The 22,036-nt window shown below is 44.1% G+C and overlaps 1 protein-coding gene across 1 annotated transcript in view; it reads left to right on the top strand.

Annotated features, from left to right (window-relative positions):
* The window catches only part of cacnb1 (calcium channel, voltage-dependent, beta 1 subunit), a 252,789-nt gene that overhangs the window by 172,202 nt on the left and 58,551 nt on the right, over nucleotides 1-22,036 (top strand). Inside the window, exon 3 of the mRNA XM_052038643.1 lies at nucleotides 17,810-17,929. Coding sequence (XP_051894603.1) covers nucleotides 17,810-17,929 — 120 coding nt within the window. The remainder of the gene's footprint in view (nucleotides 1-17,809; nucleotides 17,930-22,036) is intronic.

Raw genomic sequence — 22,036 nt, 5'->3', positions numbered from 1 at the left:
GGAATGCCAGACAGTGAAAGTAGGAGATGGATTCAACCTCTTCAAGATCATCCTGGAGACTCCAGAAATTAGAGATTAATACCTGACGGCTCCGTGAAAAGCCTGGAAGAAGGAGGCTTGAGTTTTTAGGTTTTTATTTTTGGTTCAATTCAGGAAAATCAAGTATTTTCAGTTGGTGTATGTAAAAAAACAATGAGATGCAACAAGTTTTGGTTTAGAGACACAAGAGGCTACAGATGCCAGAAATCTGGAGCAACACACAAAATGCTGGAGGAACTCGGTGGGTCAGGCAGCATCAATGGCGGGAGATGGACAGTCGACGTTACGGGTCGTGACCCTTAATCAGGACTGGAAAGAGGGGAGATAGCCAGTATAAAAAGGTGGAGGGAAGGGGGTGTAGTGAGAGTTGGCGGGTGATAGGTGGATCCAGGTGAGGGGGGGGGGGGGGGTAGGTAGGTGAGGGATGGATAGAGTGGGAATGATGTCAGAAGCTGGGAGGTGATAGGTGGAAATAAAGGGCTGAAGAAGATGGAATCTGATAGGAGAGTTTTGGCTTAGATACAGTGCAACTAAATCAACATCAGTAACAACAGCAGGGCAGCACAGTGGTGCAGCTATCGGGGTTGCTGTCTCACAGCTCCATTGATCCAGGTTCAATACTGACAACACAGGGAGTTTGCATGTTCTCCCTGTTTTCCCTGTGACTGCGTGGGTTTCCTCCCGGTGCTCCAGTTTCCTCCCACTTCCCAAAAATGTGCATGTTAGTAGGTTAATTGAGGTAGTACAGGGTAAAAACAATAAGACAATACAGAGTAAAGTATCACAGCTACAGGGAAGTGCAGTGCAGGTAGACAATAAGGTGCAAGGTCAAACAAAGTAGATTGTGAGGCCAAGAACCCATCTCATCATATAAGGGAACTGTTCAATAGTCTTATCAACATTGGATAGAAGCTGTCCTTGAGCCTGGTGGTATGTGCCCTCAGGCTCCTGTATCTTCTGCCTGATGGGAGAGGAGAGAGGAGAGAATGACCCAGGTGGGTGGGGTCTTTGATTATGCTGGCTGTTTTGAGTACGTGGAGGGGAGGCTGGTTTCCGTGACGCGCTGGGCTGTGTCCACAACTCTCTGCAGTTTCTTGTAGTCCTGGGCAGAGCAGTTGTCATACCAAGCCGTGATGCCTCCAGATAGATGCTTTCTATGGTACATCAATAAAAGTTGGTGAGTGTCAAAGGGGACATGCCAAATCTCTTTACCTCCTGAGGAAGTAGAGGTGCTGGTGAGCTTTCTTGGCCATGGTGTCTACGTGGTTGGACCAGGACAGGCTATTGGTCACTCCAATATTGGTATGTTGTTCTATGACTCAATGATTCTATGAACAAATACCCTGTACAGGCCAGTTTGGGCTTCACCTTGATTACTTCTTCAACAAAATAATTTTGTTTCGTGTTTTTTGCCTGTTTCCACCGCATTTTCTTTTCCATTGACATCGCTCACTGATCTGCACACCCTGCCAACAAAGGCATTGGTCAGTGATCAGTAAGGATTTTGAAATCCACATGCAGCCTTCTTAAAGCAAAATCGATAGATTTGATCAATAAACTTTTAGAAGTTAAGTGACTGAAGAGAAACGGGGTTACAGCAGAATAGCGGTAAAATAATCAGCCACGATCTTATTAAAAGTCAGAGCAGATACAAGAGGCTATATGGGTGACTTCTGATTCTATTTCTTATGTTCTTTAATATAAATGAAGGTGTATATTCTGGAAAATTGCCATTTATCGTTTGCACAGAGTTTTATTGGTGAGAAAAAGATGTCAAGATTGGCAGGGATCCAAGTGTGAATCAACACCGCAGATTGATCCATTCAGGTGTCCTTCCTCATTTTTTAATTGGTTAAAACCAATTAAATTTCATCCGTAATAATAGAGCAGAAATTCATCTTTGTGCTAAACTTTAACGGAACCAAATTTCAGAAGCGGAATGCAACCCAGAGCCATTCTTATTTTCCCCGATTAATGCAAGCAACTGAGGGAAAAGTTCTCCTCCATTGTAATTCCTTCTCCATTTTCTGTGAATACCAGTGCTTATAATTACACGTAATATTGGTGATGAGGGTAGGGGAATGAGAAGTTATTTGATTGGGTGGGGCAGTTGGAGACAGATGGGACTCCCAGGAATGTGTCCAATCAGAGTTGGCAGCCCTGGAGCTTCATGGCTTCTGCCCTATGATTGGCTGCCAAAAATAGTGACATATTCGGGGCATGTATTTGGCTTCACCCCACACTGTGCTAGAGTAAGAACGTTTTTGTGTGACCTCAAAGCTTCCGGCTAGAAACAAGTCATTGTGAGTGACTCACGACTGCTGTCAAGTGCCCTGGTATTCAACTCTGTGAGTCTTAGGGTGGCAGGCAAGTTAGCAGATAGTTCACTGGGTAACTATCAGGCTGCTTTTGAACTGTTGAATAGTTTGAATTCTCTTCAGCTGCCATTTGCAGAGAACCTTGATTCTCTCGACACAAACAAGTCAACAAGGAACTAACTCACATGAAGAATGAAATAGATTGTTCTGTGCTGTTCTTTCATATTTAGATCCCTGTCTACAAGAGAAAGGTCAATTGTTGTGGAAGTAAATTGCAACTGAGGCATTTAGTCATCTTCTACTGCAGATAAGTACAAATTGAAAGAGAATGAACATTTTTAAGGATTGGACACAAAAAGATTAAAAAGTTGTAGTTCTGAGAAAGGGATGGTGAACATGTGACAGCAATGTCCCATGTGGTTATATGCTGCCGGGATATTTTCTTATGGCATAGAAAGAGACCACATGGACCATGAGATCTATGCAGGCTCTCAGAGCATTCCCATCGATCCCATTTCCCCAGTTACCACCTCGCAACCTATTCTCTATCTCAAATACCATTAACTGCACTCTGATTCACCCAACATCTGCCGACACTGGTTTACAGTGGCAAGCTAACCTACCAAACTCCACAATCCTTGGGATGTGAGAGGAAACTGGATATCCAGAAGAAACCCACACAGGGAGAACGTGCAAACTCCACACAGACGGCACCAGAGGTCAGGACTGAACCTGGGTCACTGGAGCTGCGAGGCAGCAGCTGTACTAACTGTGCTAGGATCTGAGGGGATAGACAGGGAGCAGCTTGTTCCACTGCCAGGACAAAACTTTGAGAACCAGACAATGGAGGATAAAAGTGAGGAAACACCCTCACACATTTGTCAAGCAGCTTTCATATCCTTTCCAGCATTTCACAAAATGTTTTACAGGTAGTGGCATATCCTCGAATTGTAGTCGCTGCTGTAACTCAGGATATTCTCCCACAAAAATCAGCTGCTGTTGCAAACAATCTGCTGGAGGAACTCAGCGGGTCGAGCAGCATCTGTGAGGGGAAATGAATTGTTGAAATTTCATGTCGAAAGCCTGCACCAGGACTAAGTTTCGACCTGAAACGTTGACAATTCCTTCCCCCCCCCCAAGATGCTGCTCAACCCACTGAATCCAGAAAGTTGTTTGTTGATCCAGATCCCAGCATCTGCAGTCTCTTGTGTCTTCCACAGCTGATGTTAGTTCAGTTAACCATTTTAAAGCCGAGACCAATAGAATAATAGATGAGTCCTGTGCACAATATTCCACGAGCAGTCTCACCAGGGGTCTATATAACTGTAGTAACTCATCTTGGCTCTTGTACGCAAATTCTCTTGCAGTGCAGGCCAACATACCATTTCCCCTCTCAATGGCTGGCTGTACCTACACACAAACTTCCAGTGATTTGTTGAAGCCCATAAACACTATCCCTTTCCAATCTGTCACCATTTAAGAAGCGAAATCTCTTCATAATCTTCTCCCTTCTGACACAAAAAGCTCCAGTTTTTGAAGTCATACTTTGTATTTATGTTTTCTGCTACCAAATAAGTCTTGATATCCATGCTATGCCTTCCCTGGTGCCTCAACGTCCCACCCACAGAGTGGAGTCCTCATGAAGATCACCATCGTGATCATCCCAACATTTTATACAGAACATCACAATCAATTTCTCCCTCTTCCTTCCAATATCTCTACTCTTGTTCCTTGCATGATATCACTATTAAAGTCGGACACAATTTTGTGCCAGCTTGTGAACCAATAATCCTCTTTATATATCAAAGATGGAGAGTGAGAGGTAAACATCACTTTGCATGGCTTGGAGTTTTTTATTTCCTCATTGAGGGGATGCAGACGTTGCTGGCAAAATGCCAGCATTTATTGTCCATCCCTAAGTCCCCCTGAAGTGCAGGACCATTTGTATGGATCAGTCACATTGCTGGGCCAGGAGTCGTATATTGGCCCGACTGGGCAAATTCCTTCCCTGAAACACATCAGTGAAGAGATGGGTTTTTACAACAATCCAGTAGCTTTACAGCTACCATTACTGAGATGAACTTTCTGTTTAAATTGTGGATGTATTTATTTAATTTAAGTTCGACAGCTGCCATTCAGACCTGTCCCTTCAGATCAATGGTCAAGAAGAGTAACTTAGCCAGTGTGTTTCCACACCCATTATAACAAAAGGAACAAATGCAACTACTCTGATATCTATCACATATCAACGCCTCTCAGGGCAGTTTGCAGAGCTACAATCGAAGAACAATTTAGAGAATTAGCCAGGCTCCACATGGACTTTACCCTAATTTTGAGCTTGGTGCAGAAATTCGGGGGGACTTTCTGACAAGAAAGCACGTTCTTCTTTTCCCTTCAAATCTGGGAAACTAATAACCCTCCCTAAGTGAAGCAACAGGAGAATCTGCCCTCTGTACCTGCATCCTCCAGTCAGAGTGAGCTACTGCATAGTAAATCATTGGGCATCTGTGCAGTCTTTCACTCCATTGCTGCTTTCTTCATGAGAAAAGCAATTACAGTACAAGTGGCCATAAAGCTTTGAGACATAGAGTTTGTAACACAATCAACGTCAGTTAGTGTGCAGCAAAGCATATTGCCTCACTGTGTAATCTTCAATTAGTGATCAAACCATAAAATATTGGAAGCGTGCATTTTACCACTTTCAGCAAAAAAATTGCTTTAAACTTACGCTGCAGTTTAGCAGCAACAATATTATTAGCAGTGTGGGATTCGATGTAAGGGGATAACATGCAATTTTTGCAGCCAGTTGTTCATGTAATGTGACAAGGTGACACAGCAAGATCCCACAAGCATGGGATGTGACCATGACAATCTGCTGTGATGATTGAGGGGTAAAAGTTAGCCAGGAGCTTCCTGCTGAAGTTTGAGGAGAGACAATACTGTATAATCTTTTGTTCACTTGAGGGGACCAGGTTTAACATTTGCCATTACAGAGAGCTGTGAATGCTGAGTCATTAAGTTGAGGGAGAACGGACAGATTTCTGAACTGTTGAGGAATCCAGGGTTATACAATTTTGTATATATTGTACATATTTTGTATATATTGTATACAATTATGCCTCTCATAATTTTGTATATTTCAATATATACAAGATTATGAGAGGCATAGATATGATGGATAGTGAGAAACTTCTCTCCAGAACAGAGACTTCTAAAACCAGAGGACTTAGGTTTAAGGTGGGGCAAACAAACATGAGAGGGGACCTGAGGAAAGGTTTTTTCACCCAGGGATTGGTTGCAGTCTGAAGTGCACTGCCTAAGAGGGTGGTGGAGGAAGATCCTCCCACAACACTTAAGAAGTGTCCAGATGAGCACTTGAATCACCAAGGGATAGAAGGCTGTGGACTAAATGCTTGTCGTGGCCCTTGCACTTTATTTGTCTGCCTGCACTGCACTCTCTCTGTAGCTGCAACACTATATTCTGCATTGTGTTTTCCTTTTTACTACCTCGATGTGATTATGTACAGCATGATCCATCTGGATGACACTCAAACTAAAGTTTTTCACAGTATCTCAATAATAAACCAACACCAATCGTGCAGATGGGTACTTAAAGGTGGGCAAAAGGGCCTGTTTCTGTGCTGTATGATTTCATGAACTGGTACCTCTGACAGTGCAGCACCACCTTGACACTGCACAGCAGAATCAGTCTGGAATTTGTTCTCCAGCCTCCTTAAGTGAGTATCCATCCTTTCCCGTGATCTGGGAGTTGTAGACATTTGAAATTTTAGTGCAAAAGGCCAAAGGAAAGAGACTGAAGAACATCTGGTAACAGAGATACCAGGCCTAGAAATTCTAGATGAAGATAAAAAAAAACTGCAGATGCTGGAAATCTGAAATAAAAACAGAAAATGCTGGAAACACTCAGCAAGTCAGGCAGCATCTGTGGAAGGAGAAACAGAGTTAACATTTTAGGTCAGAGACCCTTCAAGAGAACAAGAAATTCTCATACGCCCAATTGGGAGGAGTAGGTGACACTTCAGGGGGGTTCACCACTGACTAGTGAACTGGACTTAGTGGTTCATTGGCTCGGATGGAGCTGGAGGTGGGAGAAGGCCAAAGTCCTGTGGATGATGGTGGTGGGGTAGAGGGGTGGTTGGTAGGGAGTGAGGGGGTGAGGGTCTCAGTCCCCTGAGACTGGGGAACTGTGCATCCACAATGGAAGCTGCCACAGGAGCGTCAGAAGGACGTGGCTGAAAGTACCAGGTCAAATATCCGAAGGGAAGCCAAAATAACCCAAAAATGGTGGTTTCTCACCCCGAGAAGAAATATTTTCATTTGCACAATGCTGAAAAAATATCATTTACAATTGAATTTCCAGGCAATAATACTTCAATGGGATTTAATCAATGCACGATATGGAACAATATTGACACACACCATCAACCAAGTTCTCACATCCCCAGTCCCTATGAGGGTCCATTATTGAGGCCAATGAAGCTTTAAATTGTCGAGGTTGCAGGTCTGGCTGCTGTTGAGGGGCCATGCAGCTCTGTAATTCAGGTCCTGAAGCCCGCTGTATTTGACGTTCTAAAGCCATTATTGAGATAAAATGGCTGCCTCTAATTGCAATATCATAATAGCTGAAAGTTGAAATGATGTGTAGCTGAAATGTTACAGTTGTCACAGAGTCATAGGGTCACAGTGCAGAAATGGATCCTTCAGCCTGTTGTGTATCATTGAGATTCCTTGTGGGCCTGTAAATGGGACACTGTGATGTCCAACTGTATAAATAGCACAGCATAACAGCAAAGTCCTCCTCACAGCTCCAGAGACCCGGGTTCAATCCTGACCTCTGATGCTGTCTGTGTGGAGTTTGCCCATTCTCCCTGATCTTATAGGGGATAGATAAGGTGGATGATAACAGTCTTTTCCCCAGGGTAGGGAAGTCCAAAACTAGGGGGCATAGATTTAGGGGTGGGAGGGGAAAGATTTAAAAAGAACTTGAGGGGCAACTTTTTCATGCAAAGGGTGGTGAGTCTAAGGAACAAGCTGCCAGAGGAAACGGTTGAGGCAGGTTCAATAGTGTCATTTAAGAAGCACTTGGATAGGTACATGCAGGGGCAGGGCATGGAGGGATATGGGCCGAACGCAGGAAGTTGGGACTAGATGGGTGGGCACTGTGGTCTCCATGAACTGGTTGGGCCGAAGGGCCTGTGTCCATACTGTACTGCTCTATGACTCTATGTATCTGCATGGGTTTACCTCCAAGTGCACTAGTTTGCTCCCACATCCCAAATTTAAGTGGGTTGGTAGGTTAATTGGCCGCTGTTAATTGTTCCCAGTGTGTATGTGGATAATAGAATCTCGGGATAGCTGATAGGAATGTGGGGAGAATAAAATGGGATCAGTGTAGATAGGTGCTTGATAGCATAGACTTTGTGGGCCGAAGGGTCTGTTTCCGTACTGTGTGACTCTAAACATCTAGGGACAGGTGTTTAAGCTGGGAGAGCTGTTGCACAGCCTTGTCAAGGAACACACAGTACTCACAGAATCACATCTTATGTATACAGATAAAGGTCAGATTTACAATCTGACACCCTGCACTTCAGTCTTGGAGGCTTGTTTTCAGAATTAGTGGGTGAGACCTGGAGACTGACAGTTACCGGCAAAGGAGAGAGATGAGAGCTCTGATGACTCTGGCAGAAGAGACCAAAAGACTCTAAATGATCTCAAAAGAAGTTGATGGGTAGGGAATGGAAAACCTACTTCTTCTGAGAAATCAGGACTAAGGGGAAATAAGCACAGAATATTTAAACCATGTGAGATTATTGAATTCCTGTTGTCAGAGTGGGCTGGGTGTCCTTGTATAAGAAATGCAGATATAACAAGTAATTAAAAAAAGCATGAACTACTTGACTCTTTGTTGCAAGAGGGGTGGAGTACAAAAGTAAGGAAATCTTGCTGCATTTGTAAAGAGTGCTGGTAAGGCCACACCTGGTGTACTACATAGCATTTTGGTCTCAGAATCAGGTTGATTATCACTGACTTATACTGTATGTTGTTTTGAGGCAGCACTACAGTGCAAAGACATAAAACTACTAGAAATTACAAAATAAATAAATATTGCAAAAAAAAAGGAATTACAAAGTAGTGTTCATGGGTTCATGGACCGTTCAGAAATCTGATGGCAGAGGGGAAGAAGCTGTTCCTAAATCATTCAGTGTGGGTCTTCAGGCTCCTGTACCTCCTCCCCAGTGGTATTATCGTGAAGAGGGCATGTCCTGGATGCTGAGGGTCCTTAGTGATAGATGCCACCTTCTTGAGGCACCACCTCTTGAAGATGTCCTCGATGGTGGGGAGGGTTGTGCCTGTGGTGAGATTGGCTGAGTCTGCAACCCTCTGCAGCCTCTTGTGATCCTGTGCACTGTAGCCTCTATACCAGGCTATGATGTTCTCCTTAGAGAACATAGAACAATACAGCACAGGAACAGGCCCTTTGGCCCACAAATTTGCGGCAGGGCAAAGAAGGTTCACCAGGTTTACATATGGGTGAGCAGATTGTCTCACAGGGATAGACTGAGTAGATTGGACCCATCTATGGAATTTAGAAGAATGAAAAGCGAACTTAGACCATACAAGATTCTGGAGGCTTTTGATAGAGTGGATTCTGAAGGGATGTTTCCCTCATGAGGGATTCCAAAACCAGGGGACATTATCCCAGAATAAAGAGTCCCCAGTTTAAGGCTGAGATGAGGAGGACTTTCCTCTCTCAGAGATTCGTGTGTGTTTGAAATTCTGTAACCCAGAGAGGTGTGGAGATAGTGAATTTATTCAAGGCAGAGACAGAGACATTTTTAGACTAAGGGGAATCGAGGAATCATGGCGATCAGGCAGGAAAGTAGAGTTGAGGCCAAGGTCAGTCATAATCTTGCTGAATGGCAGAGCAGGCTCAATGTGTCCTACACCTGCTATTTCTTATGAACTACTGGAACGGTCTTCAGTGGTTTATGAGTTAATGCCTCTGATTAAAATATGAATTGCCGTACAACATAGAAATGACTGCAATGGGAACTGGTTTAAATCAAACCTATCTGCACTGTGCTCTGTATCAAGTTTTTCTTCCTGGCAGCCACACAGTGAACAGCTGTATTGTCTCAATGGTGTGGTCGAAATCTGGCAGCCTTACAATACAACTATAGCGGCAGGTCACTCTCCCGTAAAGAGGACTTCCGTCAAAATCCCATGGTTGCTAACCCGATCCGTTCTGACAGCAGACAGAGCTGATCGTAATTTTCAAAAGGGGAATAAAAGAAGATTGAGGGACCAGGGAGAAGAAACAAAATAAATGGGCAACACACACTCTTTTTGAGAGCCAGCTTAGCAATGGTTCAAAGACTGTTTGTGTGCTGAGTCTTTGGTTATCAGTGGGAGGAGAGCGGTGACACTGCAATGCTGGTATTTACTGTCTAATTCCCTGGCTCCCCCAAGCTGAGGATAAAATAAGATTTCTTTATTAGTCACATATACATCGAAGCACGGAGTAAAATGCATCTTTTGCGTAAAATGTTCTGGGGGCAGCCCGCAAGTGTCGCCACGCTTCCAGCGCCAACATAGCATGCCCACAACCTCCTAACCCATGCGTCTTTGGAATGTGGGAGGAAACCGGAGCACCCAGAGGAAACCCACACAGTCATGGGGAGAACGTACAAACTCCTTTCAGACAGTGGTCGGAATTGAACCCAGGTCTCTGGCACTGTAATAGCGTTACGCTAACCGCTACACTACCGTGCCACCCAGTCAGTTAACAATCAAGTGCATTGATAGATCTGGAGTCATATATAGACCAGGGGTAAGGATAACTGATTTACTCCCCTGAACAACACTAGTGATCTAGATGGGCTTTAATGACGACACAGAGTTTTCTTGATTAATTTTACCAAAATTCCAGATTTATGTAACTGAATCGAAATTCCTCAGCTGTTGTGAAGGGATTGTAACTTCGATCATTGGTTCCTGACTCTGGCTCCCAGTACTTGCCTCCCACAATTAGAACATTGTACAACACTGATGAGAAGGAAATATAAATACTGTCATGAGGCACAATATTTTTGTGTGTTATGTGCTGATGTTTATTTTTAAAAACCCAACCATGTCACTTCTGTGAATTGAATTAGGAGAGGGTGCAGAAGAGATTCATCAGGGATGGAGCTATAAGGAGAGGATGGAGGGGCTAGGTCTGTTTCCTCTGGAGCAGAGGAGGCGAAGGGGGGACGTGATTGAAGTACATAAAATTATGAGGGTCCAGATAGGGTAGACTGCAGGAAACTTTTCCCCATATCAGAGGACTTAGATTTAGGGGGAAGAGGGGATTTGAGGGAGATCTTTTTCATCCAGAGAGTGGTGATTACCTGGAATAGTGGAAGCAGAGTCACTGCCAACATTCAAGAAGTGTCTGGGCAAGCAGGGTTAGAAGGCTATGGGAGAACGGCTGGAAGCTGGGATTAATACGGATGGGTGCCCAGTCAGCATGGTTACAGTGGGCCGAATGGCCAGGTTCCATACTGTATTATTCTAAGTGCGCGACTCCAGGCTCGTGGTGATGGAGGTCACCAATCACTTGCAGTGATGTCCTGCAGTATGCATTGCTCATTCCAATATCATTGCCACAAGACTGTTCTGCACTGACAAGGTGCGAGAACAGCAGGACCTTCTTGCCTTGATGCCCCCTTTCAGCCACATGTACAGGGCATCACCTTCCCTGAACAGCTGCTGCTCACTCTGAGGAGAGACTGGTGTGACATTTCAATCTTCCAGTATAGGTATTATGGCAAATCATCTTCCCCAAAAGTAGAGCTGTCTGTCAAAAGCCCATTTCAAAAGCTACTTGGACCCTTTCCATTCACCTCTCTCCTGTATGCTGATTTGAGCAATTCCAAAAGACTTGAAGCAAGTCAATCATAATTTTCTGCTGAAACTTGTTAAGGAAAAGAGAAAGAAGTTCTTCCAAGGCTTGACAAGGTCAATGTCTCCTCTGATCGGAGAGTTTATCTGGAATTTGGGGTCACTGCGTCAAAATAAGTGGCCATTCAGGGCAAAGAAGAGATTTCTTCACACAAAGAGTGATGAATCTATGAAATTCTCTACTCAATATGACTGTGGAGACTCATTTGCTGGGTATATTTTAGACAGATTGGTAGGTTTTTAGATCTTAAGGGAGACAAGGGTCAGTGCAGGAAAGTTGCACTGAGGTAAAGGATCTGCCATGATCTCCAAAAGACATAGGAGCATAATTAGGCCATTTGGCCTATCGAGTCTGCTCCGCCATTCGATCGTGGCTGATTTATTTTTCCCTCTCAACCCGATTCTCCTGCCCTCCTCCCATAACCTTTGATGCCCTTACTAATCAAGAACCTATCAATCTCCGCTGACACTCTAAGTTAGTTCATCGTGGCCTTTTGTTAGTCAAGGTATTATGGCCTAGTCTTTCAGATTTCACTGTGTTAATGCCCACGAAACAATTGGACCATGAAATTGATAGAAAGTTTGGGATCTTCATACTTGCATTTTATTGTTGAAGTCCCAAGGTTGCAGTCAATAATTCACTGCGTCTCCTCCAACCATTTGTTGCCTTTTCCACTGAATAGTCATAATTAGCACTTAGCAAAGTGGCCCTAACAAAAAGAATAATTTTATGTAGAAATATTAATAGTTGAGAAATTCATGCCAACCTGTAGCAGCAAACGATGGTATAAGTGCATTATATCCGACCTTGAAATTCATTGTGTTGACCTTAATGGAAGGAATTTCAGAAGCAGATTACTATGTATGGGATTACTGGACTATGGGATGAATTTCTAGGTCAAGGACTTTTAATTTTTTTTTCATGCTTATTATGAAAGTTCAGCATTTTAATCTCATCTTTACTTTGCTCTCTGTGAAAAGTTAGTTACTAAGAAGAAGGTAGTTATAACGGTTCTCGCTCCTGCCTTTACCATATGTGAGAATTCTTGAACGTGATTGGCTGCTCAGTCACATTGACAACATCAGACTCCTTGGATGCTTGTGAGCCCCTTCCTAATGGGGGAGAAGCAGTGCCGTCTTGCACAAAGACCATTCGATATTTGGGGTCAGTTTGCACTAAAGTCAACTGTTACTTCACCACTGAGTGAAAGTTCTGTGCCATTGTGTCAATCAATAAACTGAGCCTTACTGATGGTGCTCTGCTCACTGGTTAAGATAAGATATCTTTGTTAGTCACATGTACATCAAAACACACAATGAAATACATCTTTTTGCATAGTGTTCTAGGGGCAAACCGCAAGTGTCGCCACACTTCCGGCGCCAACATAGCATGCCCACAACTTCCTAACCCGTAGGTCTTTGGAATGTGGGAGGAAACCGGAGCACCCGGAGGAAACCCACGCAGACACGGGGAGAACATACAAACCCCTTACAGACAGCAGCCGGATTTGAACCCAGGTCGCTGGTGCTGTAAAGCGTTACGCTAACCGCTACACTACTGTGCCTGCCCAGTAGAGGATAACTGCACGTGTATGTCACCATTCTCTAGATTATGAAAACAATATAGAAGTACTGGAGATGGTACAAAACATTGTACAAAAGTGATAGCTTTTCAGGGAGGGGGTAAACAGGCTGGGTCTGTAATAACCATATGAAATAAGAATAGGAGCCATCACCCCTCCCCACCCACTGAACCTGCTCCACCATTCAATAAGGGCAGCACAATCGTGAGAGCCATTGCCTCTCAGCTGCACCATCCCAGGTTCAATCCTGACTGCGTGAAGTTTGCGTGTTTTCCATGTGGCCGCGTGGGTTTTGCTCCAGTTTTCGCCAACATCCCAAACATGTGTGGGTTAATTGCTGCTAGTGTACAGGTGAGTGGCAGAATCCATGGGGAGTTCATGGGTGTGTGGGGAGAATGAAGTGGCATTAGTTTATGATTAGTGGAAATGTGTGCTTGATGATTGATGTGGACTCGGTGGACCAAAGGGCCTATTTTATGTGCTCTATGACTCTAGGATCTGGCTGATCTGATTTTTGCCAAGCTCCACTTTCCTGTACCATACCCCTTGGGTCCTCGATGTTCCAAAATCTTTCAATCTGTATAGTCAGTGACTCAGTCTCCCAACTGTCCAGGATACGGTTTTCCAAAAAATTCATAATTTTACAAGAGAATTAGATTGTTCCTCATCTCATTCTTAAATGGGAGTGCTTTTATCCAGAGACAACTCCCCCTTGTCCAAGATTCCAAAACCAGGGAGACACCTGCCCTGTTGCCCGCTCAGAATTCTGTGTGTTTCACAAAGGTCACCTCTCATTCTCAACTCCGAAGAGTATGGGCCAAATTTACTCAATCTATTCTCACAAGACAACCTATTTATCCAGGAATCACCCTGGTAATCATTGCACTGCCCCCGATGGACATATATCTCTCCTTAACCAATGCACCAACTGTGGTCTCACCAACGCCCTATACACCTTTCAGTTTCCTAAACTCTAGAGAGCAAAAGCCCAAACTGTTCAGTTGTTGCTGAGACAACTGTATCATCAAAGGTGGCTGAGGTATGGCCTAAGACAGGCCTTCAAAATTATGAAAGGCTCTGATGGATTATTTAGTCAAGAGATCAAACGGGGAATACAAATGAAACTCCATCTTGGAGCTTGCTGGTATGTGAAGAAGTTGAGGGCCCTTCTTTAAGGAGGGCAAAATAAGCACTTAATGAGGAAGGGGTTTATGTTGATAGGCGGGAGGAGGTTCCAGCTAACCATAAATACCCATCACCTCATGTGCCAGTTAGCCTGTTTTGGCTCTACATATCCTTCTGTGTAATGTCACATCTGCAGAATGTCCAAAGTATCTACGCGCAATTAATAACCTTCAAAATGACGTGACTGTGGTTTTGTGATGAAAGTCAAAAGCCAGTCTGTGTACAGGAAGCCATCAAAAACAGCAATGAGTTACGTGCCAAGTTAGTCTGTCTTTGATGGTACTGAATGAAAGGTAATTGGCCAGGGCACTGGGAGAATCTTATTGGAAATGACATGAGATCTTTTACATTGGTCTCAGAGAGCAGGCCAGTCAGCAGTGTCACTTGGAAAACCACCTGTAATGACACAGTACCACTTGGCAGTGTCGTCCTGGATTATGTGCCCAGTAGCAAGTGTGAAGTGAATACTGTGAGACTGAAGCAGGAGCTCTATGGTTAGGTGTAAATATTTTGCCTTTACTTGATGGGCCACTTCACTCACCAGTGCTCTTCATTGTCTAAAGGTTCTGGACGGTGCTACAATGTCATTAAGTTCCGAGTCCAATCTGTGCCAAAATGGTGCAGAGATCATGGCCATTTTTCACACCATAAGCTAGTTTTGGTTTTCCTTCAACACAGTGCTCCCACCTTCATCCAATGCAGATTTTTGTTTCCTTTCAACTACCTGACCCACCATGCTAGGCTTTGTTTACTTCCAGAGTCCTCTTTGTTCATTGGATTTCTAGACTGAGGTTGGTTGGTTCACTCCTCAGCCTTCATGCCCTGTGCTCCTCTCAGTAACACAATACTCTTTTTATGGGGCACCATTGAGTAATGCAGTCCAAGTACAAATAGTATGAATACATCTAGGAATATAGTTCCTTACTCAGCATCACAATAATATACCAGTAGTCATGTTTATCATTGTGTCAGGTTTATAAAATGACCATTAGCCAATTATGCTAATATCTTAATAAATTTCCAAGAGTAATTAGTTTTAATCTTGATTGAACTATGAGATCACCTCTCTACCGATTGCCTGCCATGTCAACGGAGACCTCAAGGTCTCTGTCCTTGTACACACCTAGAGAGGAATAAGTCTCCCCAACGGTGTATTTGACCAAGGACCTCTCCGCTGGCACTCCATAATAACTTGCCCTCATTCCTTGCCTGATGTGTGATGAATAATTTCTGGTAAGCTTCCAGAACACAGGAGCTGATCATTGCAAGGGATGAATATCTTTTTGCTGAGTGATCACAGGGAAGCTGATTATGACATAATTATGATGGGAAATAATGGAGGAATTAAACAAATACGTTGTGACTGTTTTCAAGGAAAAAGGCACAAAAAAACTGCCAGAAGTTCTGCAAAAACAAAGATCCACTGCAAATGAGAAAGTGAAATAAATTTGCATTAGCAAACAAGTATAACAGGAGAAGTTACTGAGCTTGGATGAAAAACACTATGATGATGCTGGAGGAACCCAGCAGGCCAGGCAGCATCCGTGGAGAAAAGCAGGCGGTCAACGTTTCGGGTCAGGACCCTTCTTCAGGACTGAAGATAGGAAAAGGGGAAGCCCAGTATATAGGAGGGAAAAGCAGAGCAGTGATAGGTGGACAGAAGAGGGGAGGCGGGGTGGGCGTAAGGTAGATGGAGGTAAGAGATAGTGATGGGCAGGTGTGGGAGAGGAGGGGAGAGCAGATCCACCAGGGGATGAGTCAAAGCTAAGGAGAGAGAGGAAAAAAGGGGGGATATTTCCCTCCTATATATTGGGCTTTGCCTTTTCCTATCTTCAGTCCTGAAGAGGGTCCTGACCTGAAACGTCGACCGCCTGCTTTTCTCCGCGGTGGCTGCCTGGCCTGCTGAGTTCCTCCAGCATCATCATATTTTTCATCTAGATTCCAGCATCTGCAGTCCTTTGTTTCTCCAGTATTACTGAGCTTGGAAACTGATAAATCACGAAGACTGTACATCCAATGAAAGAGGTGGCTTTGGAGATTGTGGATGGTCCATTTATCATCTTCCAATATGCTATAGGTTCTGGGTTGGTTCTTGAAGATTGGAGAGTGGTGCAACATCAGTAGTTGGGAAAATGTTGGAATCTATAGCAAAAGATGTGTGGTATCAAGACACTTAGAAAATATTATGACTGAGCAGGGTCTGTATGATTTTACAAAACTAAGTGAAGCCAGAGGAAGCGGTAGAGGTGAGCACAACTACAATGTTTAAAAGACCGTTAGACAGGTACATGGGTAGGAACGGTTTGGAGGGATATGAGCCAAATACAGGGAATTAGGATTAGCTCAAGTAGACAACTTGGTCGACGTGGATGAGTTGGCTGAAGGGCCTGTTTCCGTGCTGTATAACTCTGTGACTCTATAACTCTATTACTCTTATGTTTGACTAATCCCTTCGAGATTTTTGAGGATGTATCCAGTAGACAAGGAGAACCACTGGATGTGATATATTAGGATTTTTGGCAGGCTTGCAAAAATGTTCCACTTAGGAAGTTGCTGCAAAGTCAGACAACAGGGAATTGAGGAGAATAGGGAAACGTAGACCGAGAGTTAGTTGACAGATAGAAAGCAGAGCAGGAAAACACAGTTCCTCCTCGCGGAACCAAATGTAACGGCCCTGTTTGCTGATGACACAAAAATATGACACACACACTCGTGCTCACACACAAACATACACACACACACACACACACACACACACACTCACTCACACACACTCATACACACTCACACACTTGCACACACACAAACATATACACACACACACACACTCTCTCACACACACTCACACACTCTCTCACACACACTCTCTCACACACACACTCACACTCTCTCTCACACACACACACACTCTCACACACTCTCTCACACACACTCTCTCACACACACTCTCTCACACACACTCACACACACTCACACACTTGCACACACACAAACATATACACACACACTCTCTCTCACACACACACACTCTCACACACTCTCTCACACACACTCTCTCACACACTCTCTCTCACACACACACACTCACACACTCTCACACACACACTCACACACTCTCTCACACACTCTGTGAAGTGTGAAGTATGTAAGAGGCTTAAGTCCACAACACTCTACCTCATTCAAACCAGCTTCAAAATGATTATTGCTGGGTATATAGCACTACTATAAATATTGTGTTTTGTTTAAAAGAGCAGTTATATATTAATGATGTCATATACAGCACAGAAACAGGCCCTTCCAACCATCACATCCGTGCTGACCATCAAACACCCATTTAAACAATCCTACACTAATCCCATTTTGTTCCCCCTATATTCCCGTTACTTCCCCCCGGACTCGACCACTCACCTACACACTGGGGGCAATTTACAATGGCCAATTAACCTATCAAACCGCACATCTTTGGGATGGGGGAGAAAACCGGAGCACCCGGGGGAAACCCACGTGGTCACAGGGAGAACGTACGAACCCACACAGACAGCAGCGGAGGTCAGTATCCAACCCGAGTTGCTGGAGCTGTGAGACAGCAGGTCTTCCGGCTGTGCCAAAATGTGCTCCTGTTGTGCCAAAGAATTGCCAATGTGGATCGCAATATATAGGGCAAGGGAGAATCCACATGCGACCAGATACTGAAACCTGTTTCCTGTGTTTCCTGCTCAGGGTTCAGCTGACTCCTACACCAGTCGTCCATCAGACTCTGACATCTCTCTGGAGGAGGACAGGGAGGCATTACGCAAAGAAGCGGAGCGACAGGCTTTGGCACAACTTGAGAAGGCAAAGGTAAGATCGGCACTTGCTCACCCGCACTGCAATCATGAGCTTCCAAACTGGTCCAGAGCAAATGGCCTGCGATCCCGACTGCCAGCACTCACTCAATGAAGTCCAAACACCAAGGCTGTCAGCCACCCAGAGCGGGAACATTAATTCAAGCAAAGTCGGGGCACCTCCCCTGCCGCCACTTCCACCGGCCCCTGTTTTGAGCAAGTAAATATTTCCTTTCTGATTCTCATTTGCAGAGCCAGATGTTGTGAAATGATCTGTATGGATGGCAGGCAAAGCAAAGTTTTTCACTGTACCTCGGTACATGTGACAATAATAGACCAATTTACCAATTACTCTTTGACTTTCCTCCTGCACATGTCTCAGGGTACTATTCTACACTACCAGCACGTGTAAAATGATTGCAATAATTTTAAGGTCCAGGAATGATTCAAGATAACAAAGAATGTCACAAATATTGTGTTGGTTTAATGACACTTGGGGTTATCAGGGCACATTCCCATAGCGACACCAGCTGTGTCTAATTCTCAAGGGCTCTGGTTCACAGGTTTTCCTGAGAGCTTCTCTGAACTCAGGTATCACCTCTTTGTCACATTTCAAACCACTTGGATTTCCTTTTTGTTCCTTCATCATTACTGACAGTGCCTGCATTTATTATCCGCCCCTAACTGCCTGATCTGAGCAGTCATTCTATCTTCTCCCCCCTCCCATCGGGCAGAAGATACAAAAGCCTTACCACCAGGCTCAAGGACAGCTTCCATCCCACCATTATAAGACTATTGAATGGTTCCCTAGTACAATAAAATGGACTCTTGACCTCACAATCTACCTCATCATGGCCTTGCACCTTATTGTCTGCCTGCACTGCTCTTTCTCTGTAACTGTAACACTTTATTCTGTATTCCCTTATTATTTTCCCTTGTACTACCTCAATGCACTGTTGTAATGAAATGATCTGCATGGATGGCATGCAAAACAAAGCTTTTCACTGTATCTCAGTACAGGTGACAATGACAAACCAATTTACCAATTTCAGAACCAGATTTATCACTGACATCTGATGTGAGATTTGTTGTTTTTCAACAGCAGTACAGTGCAAAGACATAAGATTGGTCTGGAGATCCATGGGTCTGGGATGGAAGGTTTATTTCCCAGAAAGGGTTGTTGCTTAATATCAATCCCAGATTTATTTAATTACATGAATTTAAATTCCTCAGCCATCATGGTGGGATTTGAACTCCTTCCCTAGATCCTGACCTCTGGATATATTCTTTTACATTGAAAGTCTCAACAGCTATTGGTATTGGTATTGGTTTACTATTGTTACTTGTACCGAGGTACAGTGAAAAACTTGTCTTGCATACCGTTCCTACAGATCAACTCATTACACAGTGCATTGAGGTAGTGCAGGGTAAAATCAATAACTGAATACAGAGCAAAGTGTCACAGCTACAGAGGAAGTGCGGTGCAGGGAGGCAATGAGGTGCAAGGTCATAACAAGGGAGATTGTGAGGTCAAGAGTCCATCTCATCGTATAAGGGAACCATTCAATAGTCTTACCACCGTGGGATAGAAGCTGTCCTTGAGCCTGGTGGTATGTGCCCTTAGGCTCCTGTATTTTCTGCCTGATGGGAGAGGGGAGAAGAGAGAATGACCTGGGTGGGTGGGGTCTTTGATTATGCTGGCTGCTTCACCAATTTCCAACTAGAAAACTTTGGCAGGAGGTTAATTGAAACAAGAATGATGATGGACTAGATGTATAACCTTGAACAGATCAATGAAGTGTTGGAATTAATTGTAAAACCTGATGGTGGGAGCAGATTCTGCAACTTGGAAGCAGGTTCAGTAACGTTTAGAGCTCCTGACTAATATTCTAGATTCTGGAGTTAAATACAATCACATAGTTGGGGAACTTAAATTGAGTTGTAAATCTGGAATTAATAAGGCTAAACACTTGTAATGGTGACCATAAAGCCAGCAGACTGTTGTGAAAATCCATCGGGTTCACTAATGTTCTTCAGAGGAGGAAACCTGCCATCCTTACCTTGTCTGGCCTCTGTGTGACTTCCACAATGTAGTTTCTTCTTAAGTGCCCTTTGAAATGTTCCAGCAAACCACTCCATTCAGGGGCAATTAGGGATGGGCAATAAATGCTTGTTTTTCCAACAACAGATCCCAAGTAATGGATAAATTATGAAAAAAAAGCAGAAAAGAATTTAAGAAAGACATGCATTTAAGGGGAGAAGGGGTAGGTTCAGAACAGACGTCAGGGGTAAGTTTTTTTACTGAGAGTGGTGGATGCCTGGAATGTGTTGCTTGATAGAGTGGTGGAGGCAAATTCATTGGGGGCTTTTAAGAGGAGCTTGGATGGGCACATGAATGAGAGGAAATTAGAGGGATATGGGCATTCTGTAGGTAGGAGGGATTAGCTGTATCAACATCGTGGGCCAAAGGGCCTATTCTTTGCTGTACTGTTCCATGCTCTTTAACTGAAGAAATGGGAGCAGGAGTTGGCCTTACACCATTCAAAAAGATCGTGGCTGATCTGATCCTGGCCTCAGCTCCACTCTCCTGCCTGTTTCCCATAACCAATGACTCTCCTATAGACCAAAACTGTCCCTGAGCTGTGAGTACATTCAGTGATTCACCCTCCATACAGCTCTGGCAGAGCAAATTCCAGAGATTCACAACCCTCCAAGAGAAGTTCCTCCTCATCTCCCTCTTAAGTGGGCAACTTCTTATCCGGAAACTACCCTCCAGCTCCAGATGCCCCGTCCTCCCCTCAGAATCTTACCTTTCTTAATAAGATCACCTCTCAGTTTTCTAAATTGCAAAGTGTATTGGTATTGGTATTGGTTTATTATTGTCACTTGTACCGAGGTACAGTGAAAAACTTGTCCTGCGTACTGATCGTACAGGTCAATTCATTACACAGTGCATTGAGGTAGTACAGGGTAAAAACAATTCCAGAATACAGAGTAAGGTGTCACAGCTACAGGGAAGTGCATTGCAGGTAGACAATAAGGTGCAAGGTCAAACAAGGTAGATTGTGAGGTCAAGAGTCCATCTCATCGTATAAGTTATCACAGTGGGATAGAAGCTGTCCTTGAGCCTGGTGGTACGTGCCCTCAGGCTCCTGTATCTTCTGTCTGATGGGAGAGGGAAGAAGAGAAAATGACCTGGGTGGGTGGGATCTTTGATTATGCTGGCTGCCTCATCAAGGCAGCGAGAGGTATAGACTGAGTCCATGGAGGGGAGGCTGGTCTCCATGATGCACTGGGCTGTGTCCAGTTTCTTGCAGTCCTGGGCAGAGCAGTTGCCGTACCAAGCCTTGATGCATCCAGGTAGGATAAGTGTACAGGCCTGATCTGTTCATCCTGTTCACTGGATCCGTTTAGGGAGTGATTAGTGCTATAGTGGGCAGGGTCAGAATTCTGAAAGTATCAACTTTAGGTTGTAAAGAGGAGGCCTTTTCACAAAGATAATGGTGAATCTATGAGCTTTGACTTGGTCAGAGGCTTTAGACTATCACATATTTATAAACAATTGCTGACTTTGTTCTTGTGAAGCTATAAATTGCTGCCCATGCCTGATAGGTTCTGTGAGAAACACTCAGTCTCACCAACCTCCTGATGGCTGGATTGATTTTCAAACTAGATCTTGGAATAAAATACATTGCTGGACTAGACACTGGATCTTGTCGTTGGCTGCAGCACTATCCACCATCCACAAGAACCTGCGTCTGAATTCAGCTCGAACTGATGAGATGAGGGTCTTATTTTTCTGTGAAGATCCAACTGCAGCACAATGGCACAGCTGGTAGAGTCGCTGCCTCACAGTGCCTAAGGGTCAGTTCAATTCTGACCTCGGGTGCTGCCTGTGTGGAGTTTGCACGTTCACCCTGTGACCATGTGGGTTTCCTCTGGGTTCTCTATTTTCCTCTCTCCTCCCAAAGATGTCCAGTTTGGTAAGTTAATCGGCCAGTCTAACTTACCCCTGGGGTGTTGGTGGATGGTAGAATCTGGAAGGAATTGAGGAGAATGTAGGAATAAAAATAAGGGATTAAGATAAGATTTCTTTATTAGTTACATGTACATCAAAACACAC

Source organism: Pristis pectinata, chromosome 25 (genome assembly GCF_009764475.1).
Source record: "Pristis pectinata isolate sPriPec2 chromosome 25, sPriPec2.1.pri, whole genome shotgun sequence".
Classification (NCBI taxonomy): Eukaryota; Metazoa; Chordata; class Chondrichthyes; order Rhinopristiformes; family Pristidae; genus Pristis; species Pristis pectinata.
The sequence above is the reverse complement of the archived record's forward strand: the minus strand, read 5'-3'. Positions and strand labels throughout refer to the sequence as shown.